At 41.5% G+C, this 15,953-nt stretch overlaps 1 protein-coding gene across 8 annotated transcripts in view; it reads right to left on the minus strand.

Annotated features, from left to right (window-relative positions):
• The window catches only part of NHSL1 (NHS like 1), a 176,466-nt gene that overhangs the window by 82,801 nt on the left and 77,712 nt on the right, over positions 1-15,953 (minus strand). Inside the window, exon 1 of one of the 8 annotated variants that reach the window (XM_039707446.1) lies at positions 2,767-2,845. The exons of the other annotated variants lie outside the window; for them this stretch is intronic. Within the exon in view, the coding sequence (XP_039563380.1) occupies positions 2,767-2,782 (16 nt within the window). The 5' untranslated portion in view covers positions 2,783-2,845. Of the gene's footprint in view, positions 1-2,766; positions 2,846-15,953 lie in introns of those variants that run through there. 8 annotated transcript variants of the gene reach the window in all.

A 15,953-nucleotide genomic window follows, 5' to 3' on the forward strand; every position in this document is an offset into this window, starting at 1 on the left:
TAAAGCTGTCATTTAATGACCAAAACCTTCAAACTTTATGCAGTCTTAAACAGTAAAATCTTGCTAGCAGCTAGCAAGTAAAAACTGATTTTTTTCCCCCCCCACATCAGGACAGCACATGTCTCACAGAGCTCTTGGTGGTGCAGCTGACAGAGCCATCCTGGCTCGTCCAAGGCTCACACAGGTGTAACTGAGAACTGAGAAGTAGGGGTTTTTTAATCTTATAGTCATATGCTTGATTGTCAGTCTGTACTTATTCTGTGTTTGTTCAAACTGCTTTTATCCATCAGAGAACTGCGGATAGTAAGCGTCCTCAAAGTTACTCACTCTAATAAAATAATGCATATGATATAAAAAACAACTACAAAAATAATGCATCCCATTGTGATTATGTGTAACCAAAACAGAAATTAAAAAATTGAAATTAATACAGGGGAAGAAATGTCACAAGATCAATAAAGGCTTAAACTAGACTCATTTAATTCTGCCAGGAATCTTCACTTTGATAAATTCCTTAATTTAGATTAAGTCCATTTCTTCATTTTGGCCTGGTGTTATACACACAAAAAGTAAAACTTTAAATAGAAAAAAAGAAAAAACAACTAGTACAAATTTTTTCTTGTCTAGTAAAACTTGGAAAACACATTTATTTAAATACAGGGAAAATCTGTTTCTGATTTCAAACATTGGATATTTCACAAGAGAATAGCCAAGAAAGGAATCCAAGGAATGTCCTTACATACACACAACACATGAGACAACTGGTGAGCAGCCCTGTGATCTTTTAAAAAAAAAAATTAAATAAAAAAATCCGCATTTCTAATATGGAACTCTTCTCCAGAGAGCAAGCAGCACATGCCTGGGATTTTTCATGGATAGCTTCTATCATAACTTCTTGCTATTATTAGTATAAAAGACTTTCCTCCCAAATGCACAGCTGTAAGAAAAGCAAGGACGGAAAATACTGCCCAAGTGCAGGCAGTGAGCACACTTGCCTACTTCACAGCATTTCTTGGCACTATTCTTTCTGCCTTTACAAAAGCTACGAAGGAAAGAGGAACTCCAAGCAAGTATCACAGAAATGTGAGGTCAGTTTTCACCACGTGCCAATGGACAGTTCATGATGTTCCTAGTAATTAATCCTTTACCAGGGAAATTTATTTTAATATTCCATCTGTACTTCAGTCCCAAAGATCAATAACTAGCACCCAGATTGCCTCTGCTGCAGGTGCCCAACTTAGCTCAAACTCCAATATATGCTTCAGGAGATGGGGGCACCTGAAGGCCGTGAACAGAAGCCCTTTGATGGGCTTTTGTCTTGAAACTAAAAACTTATTCATAAATAAAACCTGAAAATGTTGAAAAGTCTTTTTCTGTGCATTCAACCTAGGATTTAAAAGAAAAAAGCCAGAGCAATTTGATTTAATTATGTAAGGCAAAAATATTTTGCTTCTGTACAAGCTCATTTACTGCACACAGGACAATCTCTAAAACTTCACTCTTTGGTCCATTTTCAGACAGGTGATCTATATTACAGTAGTCTCAGTATTTGCAGCTGCCTCAACAGGCTTGAAAACCTTTTTACCTACTATACTTTTAATTTAAACAATTTCTGTCCTGTAACATTAATACTGCAGCAAAAGTTTCATCTTTTATTGCTTTGTAATTCCAGTGATCTGCTGAATTGTTGTGCATTGAAAACCTCTTAAATTTTAAACTGTGCGGGTGTTTTGTACAAAAGAACAATTTCATTTAAGATAAACCACTGCATAGCAAATTGTGTTGTGCAATTCACTAAGGTTTTCTCTAGGAACACTGGATCACTGCTCTGAAATTTGCAGGAAAGGAACTATTTTTATTGTCTTTTTAAATTTATGATTATACCAAGATCCTCTAGTGGGAACTTTGCATTAACAGTAGAATAAAAGCAGTCAATGGTTTATAGAATCATAGAACCATTTACTTTGGAAAAGACCTCTCAGACCATGGAATCCAGCTATTAACTCAGCACTGCCAAGTCCACCACTAAACCACGTCCCTAACTAGCTTAGAAAAACACTCTGAGCAAGCACTGATAAGCACTTAAGTAATTAACGTAATTGTTATTCTTTCCCAGGGAAATTGTTTTGGTTTTTTTTATAAAAACTCCTAAGCCCTTCCTTACAACAAGTTTCGGGTGCCAGTTTTCACCTTACTTCAGTACGAAAAGTAACAGTAATATCAATTTTTAACAAAAACAGAAATACGGGCGTGAAACAAAACCTGTAAGCTTCTCCTAGTCTTTTAGTTTCAGAACCACGTGCTCCTTAAGAAGCTCAATTAAAAAGATAAAACAAGACTATCTCATTGCACGTAAAAACTCTTGCTGTTCGGACGGTCGGCACCATCTCTGAACGAGAGGGAGAGCAGCAGAGCGGAGCCCCCAGCCGAGCAGCAGAGTTCCTATCGAGCACCTGCAGTAACACAGCACGACCAGCTACCCCTCTGCTCTTCTCCGGGTGCTCCACGGCACCTCACCCGTGCCGGGGAAGAACCAAAGGAAGGCAAATCCGCCCCCGGGGCTGTGGCACCGGGAGCGCCGCTCCCCACACGAAGCCTCGCGGCGGCCCCCGCGCCGCGCCTGCCCTTTGTCCCGCCGGGCTGCCCGGCACCTTCCCTCAGCATCGGGACAACAAAAGGAGCCCCAAAGCCACGCGCTGTGCCCCAGGCCGAGCGGCCCCGCTGGGCACGCCGGCGGCCGCTCCGCACCGCGCACAGCAGCCTCACCTTTCAGGCAGAACATCCTGCGGCCCGGCGGGCAGCGGCGAGGCGGGGCCCGGCCTCCCTCCCTCCCTCGGCCCGCGGGGACACGCGGCCGAGCGAGCGCGGCCACTGACGGGACGGGCCGCGGCTCCTGGGGAGGGACAGCCCGGATCATCTGTCAGCCTTTGTCACTGCCCTCCTGCAGCTCGTGGGCATGCAGGGGTCAGCGCTAGAGAGGGAAGTCACCGGGATCCAGCTCGCCTGTTCCTTACAAATTACTGACTCGGCTCTTGGTGATCCTCCCCCTGCGTCTGGTCTCTCTTCAGAATGCGCTTTAAGCAGTTCTTTACTTTTTCTATAGGGTTTACTCATAACCCAAAATCTTCTAAGTGTATCTGAACAGTCAAGCTAGAGAAAATATTTATTTTTGTAATGTACCTGTGTGCTTTAAGCCTGCAGGTGGATGGATGCCCCATCTCTGGAGTGTTCAAAGGCAAGGCTGGATGAGGCTTTGAGCAACCTGGTCAATGGGAGACATTCCTGGCCAGAGCAGGGGGGTGGAACTTCATGGTCTCTAAGGTCCCTTCCAGCCCAAGTTGATTTTACTGCTTGGGAGACATTCCTGGCCAGAGCAGGGCCTAGGAACTTCATGGTCTCTAAGGTCCCTTCCAGCCCAAGTTGATTTCTCTGCTCTGCACCAGAGATGTTGTGGCTAAAAAGATTTCTTGCATTATTCCCTGTTTCTGCAGAGGACACCTTCAGTAATAGAAGGAGACAACCTTGTAAGCATTTTATTTTATAAGGGTCACAAAGAGCTGCCACCAGCACTGTGCTTATCCGTGGTATGTGGGTCTAAATAAAGCTGTGTTGTGTTGACTAGCTGTTACAGGGCTTGGCCTTGTGCAGCAAAGAAACACAAGAACCAGGGAACAAGGTATGGGCCAGAATAGCCTATCTTGCTAAACAAACAAGAATTGCAACTGTCTCCAAAAACACAAATCCTAAAATCCTCCACGAAAAGCCAAATGAAAATAAAGAACACATGTAAACACATGCTATCTTTAGGTGGAGAAAAAAAAAACAAAACAAACCCTGGCCCATACACCTTGAAAACAGCAATTCAGCCCCCAGATGAAGCAGTGTTAATGAGATGCTGAGTACCATTAGCTGGGCTTCGATATTAAAGAATAACATTTCAAGTATCTGTCCTCATGTAAGAAAAGTTCCATCACTTTAGAGTGGACTGTGAGCAGCCTATGGTGGCAGAAAAAATTGAAACATTACATTTGAATAATTCAAAATCAAAAAAGAACATTTATATAGCTTAGGCTGCCCTTTGTCTTTCAAATCCTGCTAGAAAGGGTACAGACTAATGTTAAAATTTCCTTATGCTCTGAGAAGCAAAGCAGCCCTTTCCCCTTAATTCCATTTTCTGGTTCTCCAGGCGTGTGTGTGCTCTTTCCTACCCTAACTTTTCAGAGGGCTCTAGGAGTAAACAGTTTATAGAGGCAAAATAAACAAAAACATATTGTAGCTGGAGGAAGGTTACTTGGATACCAGAGGGAGTTTAAGGTCCAATCTTGTTAAATCTACTCATTAATTACCTGCAAGGGGAAGTAAGAAGCGCATCAGTGATAATCACCAGGGACTGAGAGCAGCTGCCAACAATCGACTGCGAACTAAGAAAGGACACAGCAGATTCTAGGGGAATCACAAACACAAGTAGAAAATACAAAAAATACAAAAATAAATAAATAAACCATAAAAAAACCCCAAAATCTGCAGGTTTTGCACATGGGCGATGGGGAAGAATGTGTCAATAAAACAAGGAAAAGGAAGTCAACTATGGAATAATAATAGTGTCTCAGAAATTAGACACAGCTTAGAGACAATGGCTGAAACGCCCAATTTGCTCTGGGCCATAACACCAGTGGCACATACTCCTCTGGGAAGGTCTGGGCTCCTGGGGAAGTGTATCTCCCTCAGGGGATACACTCTGGCCCATTCACCAGCTTCCCCTCCCACCCTCATGAGGAGTAGAGAACAAGGTGTGAAAGGGACCCTCCTGACTTCTGATGTCAATTTCCTGATGCCCACTGGGAAGAAGGGAATGCTTTTAAAAAAAAAAAACAAAAAACCCCAAACCCTGAAAGAACTAACGAACAACAACAAAAAAAAACTGAAATAAAAATTCACATATTTTGGAAGACAGCAGAATTATCAACCCCCAGACAGGCCTGAAGCAGTTTAGCATCTATCCACTGGGAAGAAGGGAATGCTTTTAAAAAAAAAAAACAAAAAACCCCAAACCCTGAAATAAAAATTCACATATTTTGGAGGACAGCAGAATTATCAACCCCCAGACAGGCCTGAAGCAGTTTAGCATCTATTTTATTTTTTTTAGTGTGTCAGGACTCTATGAGCAATCCAAGGACATGTGCAGCTTTACAGCAGCAAAACCAAGGAGGCCAGATATCCCCCTGACTGCCTCAAAGGTAGTGGACCTTGCCCTCCAGGAAGCTGGCAGCTCCTTGCTCCAGGTCTTCTCTTGCCTGGCCATTTGCAATATGAAATCCAATTCCCATCAGGGAACCAGTTCTCCTACACCCTGCATCTCATTTTGCAGTCTGTGACTCTAGGCAACCAAATTTCCCCATCATACCTGGTGAACTCTATGGAAATAACATGGAAATATCTTCCAACAGCCATATTACAAAACATGTTGATTCTGCAAAGCATTACATGTTGTGCTGGATACCAAGCGACAGCTACAGGATGTGAAAGAACATATCCCACCTCATCTATCCTAGGACAGGAGAGCACCTCTCCCAGCTGCCATAATGCCATCTGCCATTGCCACCTCTCAGGGGGGCACTGCTCCCTGCAAATGGATGCTAAATAGACTGGCTCCACAGAGGAGACCACAACTGACATGTAGAACTGTGCATATATAGCCATGTTTAATAGGGAATGGTCATGATTTCTTAAATAGAAATGTCTTAACCACATGAAACACCAAACCACATCTTTCATCCTCTCCCTTACCCTCAACACACTGAAAAATCTAACAGCTCCTCTGATCACAACTAGAAGAAAAGCTGCAGTGTCATTTGTCCCTTGTTGAAACATAACATTGCTAGTGCCATTTCTCTTAGCTGCCCTAATCTGAAAATGCAACAGGTTGGGAGGAAAATAAATTCAAGAAAAATATGTACATACTTTCACCACTTTTTGGATACTAAAGATTGTGCCATTCAAATGAGCATGAAAGAAAATCCAGATCAGATCTGCCCAACTCACTGAAAAAAATGATGTGGGTTTAGGCACTTTCTGTCCTGCTTCACGTGTTGCTACACATCAAGGTGCATCCCAATCTGACTGCTGGCTGACTAGCAGGGCTGTTGGGACATCTCATTAAGCCCTGTTCCCTTTTAGAGCCAAAGCAATCCTTGGAGACATCCATTTTTGATACCCTGGATGGGTGCCAACTATCATTTTTCTGAAGCCTGAATTCTTCTTACATGTTTGCCTTTCAAGCCGTACATAACAAAATGAAAAGCAACAGAAAAAAACCCCAAAAACTCAAAAAAAAAACCACCCTGAAAAGCTATCCAAAGAAAACAGCTGGAGTAAAAACAAAATTTTCAATCTGAGGGTTGACACAAGCCACACTATCTAGTGTGCAGGCAGCTCAAGCACTAAGGAAAGCCAGACCCAGAACCCAGCAGGCCCTGTGCTCCCACTGGTGATAAGAGACCGGAGATAAACAGAGGTTAGGTCAGCCCCAGAATATCTTTAAAAAGACAGCACTGACTCGGAAGGCAAGCACTGGGAAAAAAGACATTAAACATTATTTTGATAAGTAAAACCAAATATTCTTACAACTCTGAAGCAAGAGAAAAATATTTTGCTATTATCTCTTGCAGTTGATAGCACATATTATATTACCTATTCTACTTGAGGACTAAGGGTGGAGTTTCCTCATACAGTGAAGAAGGAAAGAAATATTTCAAAAATTATTTAAGATTAAGAAAATCATTTGGGGAAAGTCACAGCAAACATAATGAAACAAGTAACTTATTGAAATGATCAGGCAAAAAGTATGTCCTTTAAAGCTGTAAGTCAAAGTAACTCAAATTGCTAAGTATTCACCATAGCAGGAACTAAAAAGATGTATCCTGTCCTGGAAAAAGTCATGCAGGCAGGTGACTTGTGATGAATGGATCTTTCTAAAATTATCAGTGAAACAACTGCTATAGAGCTATCTTGCACTCCAGATTTGCAGCTGCAGGGCCTTGTCCCACCCTTCAAGACTGACATGAGAAACAGAATTTTCCAAACTGTCAAACTGTAGAAGAAAAAATGGATTTTTTCATACCTTTAAGGAGCAGGAATGAACAGAACCAATATAAAGATTTGGGGGAAAAAAAATGTATGCCCATAATTAGAAGAACTTTCTTCCAATAAAACCTCAGACAAAATCTGAATTTTTTTTCCTAGAGAATTAAATCTAAAACAACGACCTTTTACTTGAAAGAGGGACACAGTTCCAATTTGATCCTATGTAAACTCAGGAGCCAAAGTAAAATCCTTTATCGATGTGGGATTTCTTCATCAAAATACAATTTTCAATTAAAAACCTTTATTTTTATTTCTACCCTAGCTACAGCTATACTGATGGAGTTTTCCATCAGACACTGCAGACAGCGTTTGTTAAATCCTGTTGTGGTTTCTGATTATTGCAAACAAAAAGTTCTTCTGTAATAAACACAGCAGCGTTTGCAGGTGCAGACATAAAGTGCTTGGCCTTAAAATTAATAAAATAAATGGTTTTAGGAATGGACTGCCTTCTGCCTTAAGTGAGGAAGAAAACAAACACAATGAAGTCATGAATTAGTTCGCCTTATCTTTTGTTTGCCTTACTCTTCAGACAAAGGGCACAGAAAGGGCAAAATCTTTTAAAGAGCTGCTGTAGGTCAAGAAAGGAATCTGTAACCAACTTCTCCAAATTCATTCAGGAATTTCTTTGCCACAGAATTTGAACAAAGAGGGCATTCCTGGTTTTGCGGGTAGGAACAGTGTGTACAGAGCCTTAACACATGACCAGAAGAACACACTAATTATATGGAAACAGTGGCTGATGGTCCTAAATTTAAAGAGAGGCTAGACCAGAAATTCTCAAGAAAAAGCCTGAGAAAACAACAAGGCAATCCAGCTATTTCAATCTACTGCTAAAGGCCTGCTTCTCAATAAAAAAAAAAAGATTCATTGTTTTGCAAGGGTTGTGTGCCAAATTAGCTTTGATTAATGGATGCAACAGGGCTTTATTGATAATGTTTACCATTAAAACAAAACAAAAATGTCCCTCGCGGGCATTTTCATTTACCCAGTCATCTGTGCATTGCTCCAGAAAATTGCCACAGGTTGGCAAGGGCTTGTTCCCTCAGATTGATGTCGTCAGTGTTTCTAACCCCGGTAACAACAAGCCACTGGGGAATGCTCTGAGGCCATTTTTGGGTAATCAGGAATACCAAAACCACAGGCAGCATGAGGAACACGTGAATTCCCTCCCATCACCCTGGCACATAAAGACAGTGCACCATCCTACAAGGATGAGAAGAAAATAACAGGTTGTTTTCTGAAATACGCGCAATTACGGCGTGTTGTAACCAAACACAGCAATGGTCTTTTATTAAAAAAAAACCCAAAAACTTCAAGGCTGAAACAAATGCCAGACCAACACAAAGCAGCAAAGAGAAAAATCAGTTTCTCTTCTGCCCTAATGTGTACCAGTGTGCAGACACAGCATCCATACTGCCCGGGGCGCTGTCTTCATCCACACCACCACCAATGCTCACCTAACAAAAAACAGTTCCCTGAAAAATTGAGGTAAAACCATCAGCACTTTACACAGTTCTCTTCTGATTTACAGCTACGTGCCAAAATACACTCAAGTCCTTGACAAAAAAATTACAAAAATTGGCACTTTAGCGTGAGCTGTCCTTAGGCAGCAAATTGGGCCAGCATTGTTATCAGTAACCGTGCTAGGGCAGGGTGACAGAGCCATTTGTAGGTTGTTACAGCTTCACTTGAGTAGTGCAATGGGAACTATTTCTACATTCCCACCTGTTCTGATTCCTTCCTTCCTGCAAAGCTGAGACAGCCCCAAGGTGTTTTCTGCCATTGTCCCCGGGGGCAGAACAGAAACACAACTGCTTGTTCACTGAGATCCCGGCATGTGAGAGGTGTCAGCACATTTGACCTGATTAATTTAATACATTTGCTGCCTTCCTCACAGTCCCAGCTGAATGAATCTGACAGAGACCACGGAAGAGCTGAGCCCCCTTGCTATTGACAGCTCCAGTGTCAGAGCCAGCTGGCACCCCGGTGGGAAAGGAGTGGTGGTGCCGAGTGCAGGGCATCTTCTCCCTTCGCAAAACCAGGCCAAGCTGGCTACAAGTCAAACGCAGAATTTAATACCTGATTCTGGCACTGCATGTCACAAGACATTTCATTCTGACATGAAAATGCCGTATTTTCCATATATGGCATTAAATGCGTGACTCAAGGTTAATAAAACTGAGTTAGTAACTCCTGGACGAGAGTTTCCATGTAAGTGTACAGTAGGCTGTGATCCATCACCCTTACTCACCACCTCTCTGGCAGTCTGGATTACAAAGGAGAAAAAGATACAAAAGACTCAATGGAAATTACAAGTAAGTACAAACACATTTCAGTTTCTAAAAGGCAACGGCCTCCACTATTCATTAGTTTCTGTCCCTGTTTCAGACATTAAAATTAGACGTGAATGACAGAATCAAAATTAAGAGCCTGTTTCTTCCAAAGGTCCCTCTTTAATTTTGTAGTCATTAGCAAGAGTGTGATTCAGAGTATTAAGCCTAATACATAACTCTGAGCACCCCCACTGTATTAGGGAGTAAACACCTGCATATGCAAAACAAAGCCGTGGGGAAGAAAAAAAATAAAATTCATTCATGCAAACAAGCAAAAGGAAAGAGAGGCAGCAGGGACAGGAGCAGGTCTGATGGGATGTGACTGATGGGGACATGCTGCACGAACCAAGGAGCGTGTGGAGGGCAGGTGCCCCTCCAAAGCAGTCAGGAGGCGAAGCTGTCCCTCGCTCCAAGAACTGCTCCTACCAAAGCTGACCTGCTAACTGGCAAGCACAGCTTCTTGTGCCGTGATTCATGCACATGGCCCCCAGTTCAAGCAAGAAGCGAGAAGAGGTGTGGGTAGAAACCTCCCCCGTCCCCTCCAATACCCACAATATACACCGGCGCAGTGTTACTATGGACCCGTGTTACCCTGGAGAAAGTGTGACCAGGGATAGCTTCTATTTAACATCCTCACGTGCAAAATGCAGCCCTGTCACTCCCTCTGCTTAGGTGTTTGATCTGACAACTTCTGAGCAGCTTATTATGAAAACCTTCTCCGGCGCTTCTCAGATCTCTTATTTCGGAGTGAATGGGTAAGTAAGTGATGCACCAGTTGCAAAGCACCTAATTCACAGCCCATAATTGCCTTCCAAACACTAAAGTTCACCACGACTCTATGTCCAGGGCACCCATCTGCTTCAGGGAGATAAAGTTCCAGGCAGAAGCTGCCATGCCATATGTAAGGGAAGCTCTAGAAGGAGCAGAGGGTGTACATATTAATTACCTTTTCCCGGGATGGAAAATGTGCCATTCTCTTAAGCGTCCAACATACACGCACACATGCTGAAAGTACATTTTGCTTAGGTATCAAAAGCACCTAGACCTTACAATTTACCACTTCAGCTCAGGCTTTGGAACAACAAGCTACAGATTCGAGTTGTTACAGCATTTACACTTCAGTTCTCCAGGAAAAAAAAAAAAAAAAAAAAACCTAAAACAAAAACAAAAACAAAAACAAACCCAATGATAAAGCAGAAACAGAGAATCCCAAATGGGAGAGGCTGGTAGATAAATTATATTAATACACAAATATAAGCAAAACCAAACAAACACCCAAACCAACCCCCAACAAATGAGGTGGATGGTAAATCTAGAGTTTAGTTTCTTTATTTTTATTGAAGTTCTGCAGCTAAAAAACCGTAAGAAAATTTATTTCACAGTTTAAATCACAAACTGTCAAATCCGACCTGTTTAATTGTTCCAAATATTATAACAGAAGCAAAATATGCTCTTTCAGAATTCATCAACTTAAGTTATTTAGCCACATTCTTAACCTTCACCTTCATTTTCTTTTCATTTGTAACAGATTGGAGGAAAAACAAGAAGTTGTTATATTTGCAACATTCTGCCAGAATGGTGAGCTATGACCATGCTGGAGACAAAGGTCCCCTCAGTTTTAGAGGACAACTCCTGAAACAGTTGGCTAACAACTGCATACAAATAGAATTTTTCATGTACTCTACTACTCAATGAGCAGTGCATGGGAAAGCACATACAGCACGTTTTTCAGCTCAAACAGTGCATCCAAACACTGGAAAGCATCCAGTCTGTTTTATAAAATATAGCTACTTAAGAGTAAAATATGAAGGTCAGGAAGCATCAGTTTTGACCCCTAGTGAGGGGGAAACATGTGCCCCAAGTTTTGAGCCTAAGGATAAGCTGGACATTAGAGGGTACCCTGGGAACAAGAAAAAGCGTATAAAAGCATAGAGAAGTTTATATATCATGAAGTAAAACTGGAAACCCTTCAAAGCATTACACTCTCAGAAGGAAAACCACAGCACCTCGTGTGTTTCATCATGGCCACAAAGAAGCAAGCAAAGGAGCACTGCACCAGCGAGCCTGCTAATCCAAACAGCACAGAAACTGCGGGACAAATTGGGTTGCAGTGTCAGTGTAACTCTGGAAACACAGGGTAAGTCAGGTGCTGCTCGATTTGTTTGTGTTTCCCACCACTGTGGTCTTCTACAGTGCAACCAGCCAAGGGAACTCCGGCTGGAACTCTGCACCTGAAATTCAAGGTGTCCCAGCTGAAGGCAAGCACAGTCAGGGTCTCACCTGACAGCAGCACAGAGTTGCCCAGAAGGAACTGGGATCTGCCCCTGGAGTTCTCAAACACCAGGGGTTAACTTCCCCTGTGCCTAAGAAAAGCACACTTCTGACACAGCGGCTCTAACACACCTCACTGTTCTTCCCTTCAGCTCCTCCATCCTAACGAAAAACATTCCACAATCCCCTGAGAGATTAAGACTCTTCAACACAGTTAGCTTACATTAGTTATGGCTCTTGGAGCAGGCAGTGAAACCAGCCACAACTCTTCATAAAAAAACTCTACTGGGAAATGTCCTTTAGCACAGACTGCTGCTCTCCTGTCATTGGTTCCTGGAGAGGCACAGACATGCTGGGATAGCAGCTGGGAAAAAAAGATGGACTGCAGCAAGTTTTATACAATTATAGAATTTTTTTTAAATTTCTATTTTTACCTGGAACACTTTTGATCAAATAAAAAAATCTATTGTTCTGATCAAATAAAACATTCTATTGTTTTTTAAATAAAAGATATTTGCACTTTCAAAATAGCAAAGAATTGGAATTTGGCAAGGATTTTATAGAATAAATAACCATGATGTCTGGATCCATATTTTTTTTTTTGATAAAGCAGAAACAGAGATGTGGATTTAAACAAATGGTTCTGTGCTATCAATACAGATATTCTGTGATACCAACATTTCTTATTTAAACTTGTTTCTGTAGGTTACAAAGTTTTGCTTAGCAAACCCATTTTCAGACTCCCATCTGTGGCAATATTTGCCAAAAGACATAGGAAGCACAGCAAAGTTTTGACTAAATTTGTCTCTATGTACAAGCACACAAAAGTTGGTACTTCAAGTTATAGTTAAATGCAGGATTTGTGACTGTCCCCAGCTGTTTTACCAGTGTGAAAACTTTTGTTTGCCACTGTATATCATGAAAGTTTTACAGAACCCTCTGCTGTGCCATGATAAAATATGCTAAGACAAATAGTACATACATCAGTAATTGAAATAGTACCTCTGCTCCCAGATGTACTTCCATAAAAGCACATCAAACAGTTCAACCACAAAAATCTGATATAAACTTGACCAATTGTTACAAATGCATAGAACTATATCCAATTTTATCTCTGCACACCGAACCTACATGTAAAAGGCAGTAGAAGACTGAAAATTGGCTTTTATATCAAATCTCTCAGTGTTTTTTCCCTTCAAACGGTCAGATTTGCGTATGTATGCTTATTCTTACTAAATTAACACTCATTTATTTAAAAAAAAATCCCCCTCCCCAGAAAGCATACGAAACAAAAACAAACAAAAACCACAACCCAAATTTAAAAAAAAAAAGTCTTTCACAAAAAGGGTATATAAAGTATATAATATTTGCTTTGGACTTACTCCAGGCTCTTACACAAATGCTTTTTGAGGTTTCCATAAATGATTATTTATGGACTTGCCCAAAGCTTCAAGAATCCTTTTCACAGACACACATGCCCCAACACTACAATCCATCACATGTTATGGCTTCTACAAATGCTAACAGCTCCCTTTGGGTTTATGGGCCTTTATCTATGTAGTAACTGACATGACTTTTTCCCACTTTGAACACAAGATCTTGTGCAAGAACACACAGGAAAAAAAAATCCCAGTAAAATTATTTTACATTTGAACAGCAACAAGAAGTCTAGATTTGATAATCTTGCTTACAGAAACTTAACAGTTATTGGTACGCTTACATCTCATTACTGAAAAAATGTGATTACTTGTCTGTTCCTAAAACCCCCTTGTAAATTATATTCATGACTTAGAAACCTAGAATTTAAAAATTATTTGGCCTGAAGAACTGGGGACCCTGAGTTTCTACAGGAAACATTGAAAATAGAAGCTCCAAAAACCAAAAGGTGTTGAGTCTCCAAAAACCAAAGGTGTTGCCTCTGGAACATGAGAAAAAACTCACCTGATAGTATTAAACTTACGTGATGTATATTTAACCAACCATAGGTAGTACAGGCATAACTGAAGGGCATCATTTTTAGTGACATAATGAGGCAGCATTATGCCACTAACTTCTGCTGTGACAATTCAGTAATTGTTCAGTTTATGGAAATCTGACCCCTTGGCAAGTGTGATGTTCTCAGACCACGATAAGTCATTAGGAAGTTAACTCACAGCTTTGGTCAGAGCTGCCATCAGGGTGTTAGGATTGCTTCCATCAAACACACTGCAAGGACACAAAAGGCTCAGCCCACGAAGATTTGTGAATTTAAACTTCTTTTGCCATTAAAACAAATTCTCACATTTAGACTGGTTTTGCAAGGAAAAAAATGGGCATGTCACATGTTTTGGTATTAAAGACTGAGAGCTGGCCAGCAAACAGCAGAAAGCCAGTGGCTGACACCTTCTGAACTGGGTTCAATCAATCATTAAAACACAGCAATTACCTGAGAAACACGGTTTCTCTAATGACTCTAAGTAAGTTTTCCAGGTAAAATAACCTGCAGTAAAAAGCAGCCAAGACTCAACTTTTGTGATGTAGAAAGACCGGAAAGCAACCAGGAAAACTTTCCAGCAACCAGACTGGAAAGTGAAATGGAAGGAGTAGGTAAAACATAAGAGCAATAAACAGGGACAGGAGCTGGGGAGAGCTTGGAAAACCTCTTTGTGCAAGAGCTTCTACTGATGCATTGTCACCCACGGCCAGACCTGACTGCTTCTGCTTCTCCAGCACCTGGCCAGAAAAGCTCAGTTAAGATGTTCTGATGCTGCCATGTGACTCATTTCCCTTTCGAAAAAATTAAATATGGTGAAGCCTGTGCCATGAACTAACTCAAATGTTATCTCTGTTCAAAGTTACTTGCTGTGTTGTACTTGTGATAAACAGCACAGGCACCCACGAACCACTGTCCCATTCTTCCACCCATCAGAAATCCTTTGCAACACACCCAAGCACTTTCACTTCAAAGAATACTCCTCTCAGTCTTTTTCCAACAAAGTGGTTTTTAAAGGCAAAAAAAAACTCTGAGCTTCAGTCTGAAAATACGTGCTCCCCCAGAAAGTAAAATATCTGAACAAGTAAAATATCTCTGATTAAAGGAGAAAAATCAGAGTTACAGTGTGCCCTCATTTCAAAGGGCCTCCAACTGAGGAGGAAGAGGGCTGAGCAAGAAATGCTTCAAAATCAAACCTTTATTTTGCTGTCAACTTTTACCATCTCTTCTACTAAGAGCTTTATCAAATGTGAACTCTGATCGGGGCTATCAGCTCCAAAACACTCTGCACTACTCTGTACGTGTTAAAAAGAAGAAAGAAGCAGCAGCCCCTGACTTCCACGTACACAGGGATCAGCCACGCAGGACACAGAGGAGTGCCCCAGGTTTGCAGTTACCATTTACTTTTGTTCTTCTTGCTCATTTGGAACTGACAAATCCAGCCAATCTCTGTGCTCGCTACTGTGTGCAAGCTCCTGTTTGCAGCCAAGGCAGATTAGCCACTTTGCTGGTGAAATACCACGCAACACATGCTGCCTTGTGCCTGTCACCCAGCAGCCTCGTGGGAATGCAATCTGAGCCTGGAGGAGCAATGGAGCGGCAAAAGAAGAGGTTTGAAAAGACAGGAAGAGAAACAGCTCAGAAAGAACAATTCCTTCATTTCCAGCTTCTGTTATTAACACTCTTGTCTTTACATGTACAGTTAGGAGGAGAGCCTGTGATTTGTCAGACTGACTTTATTTACCAACTTACCTGAGCAAAAACTGGAGGGAAAACTGTTTTGGTAGCTGAAAAACGATTAAAATCTCATCTAGCTTTAAAAAGTCTGGTTTTCTATATAACACTTGCTATGTCTGCTGTGCTTCTCGTTTCTTTCTAGTCTGTGTTAATTTAGTGATGTGGTTAATTTGAGCACCAAAAACAATACTGTTTTGAGCCCTCAGCTTTATAAAGGCTGGGAAGCAGTAACACAACAGAGTGGTGGAACAAATTAATTCAAGAACACAAGTGGCCATTTATCAGACACAGTTTTGCTTTTGAACACAAACCTAAGACAAACACCCTGCCAGGTATGAATTCTCAAACTCTTCCAACACCATGCAAGCCTGACTCGCAGCCCAGGGTAAAAGACTTGCAGCTCTGACAAGTTTCTCCTGCCCAAATAACCCCACACTCCCTTCAGCCCTGGCAATCCCTGTCAGTCTGGCAGAGGATCCTGGTCAGACAGAAATGCA

This window comes from Passer montanus, unplaced genomic scaffold (assembly GCF_014805655.1).
Source record: "Passer montanus isolate IOZ18808 unplaced genomic scaffold, ASM1480565v1 scaffold2, whole genome shotgun sequence".
NCBI lineage: Eukaryota > Metazoa > Chordata > Aves > Passeriformes > Passeridae > Passer > Passer montanus.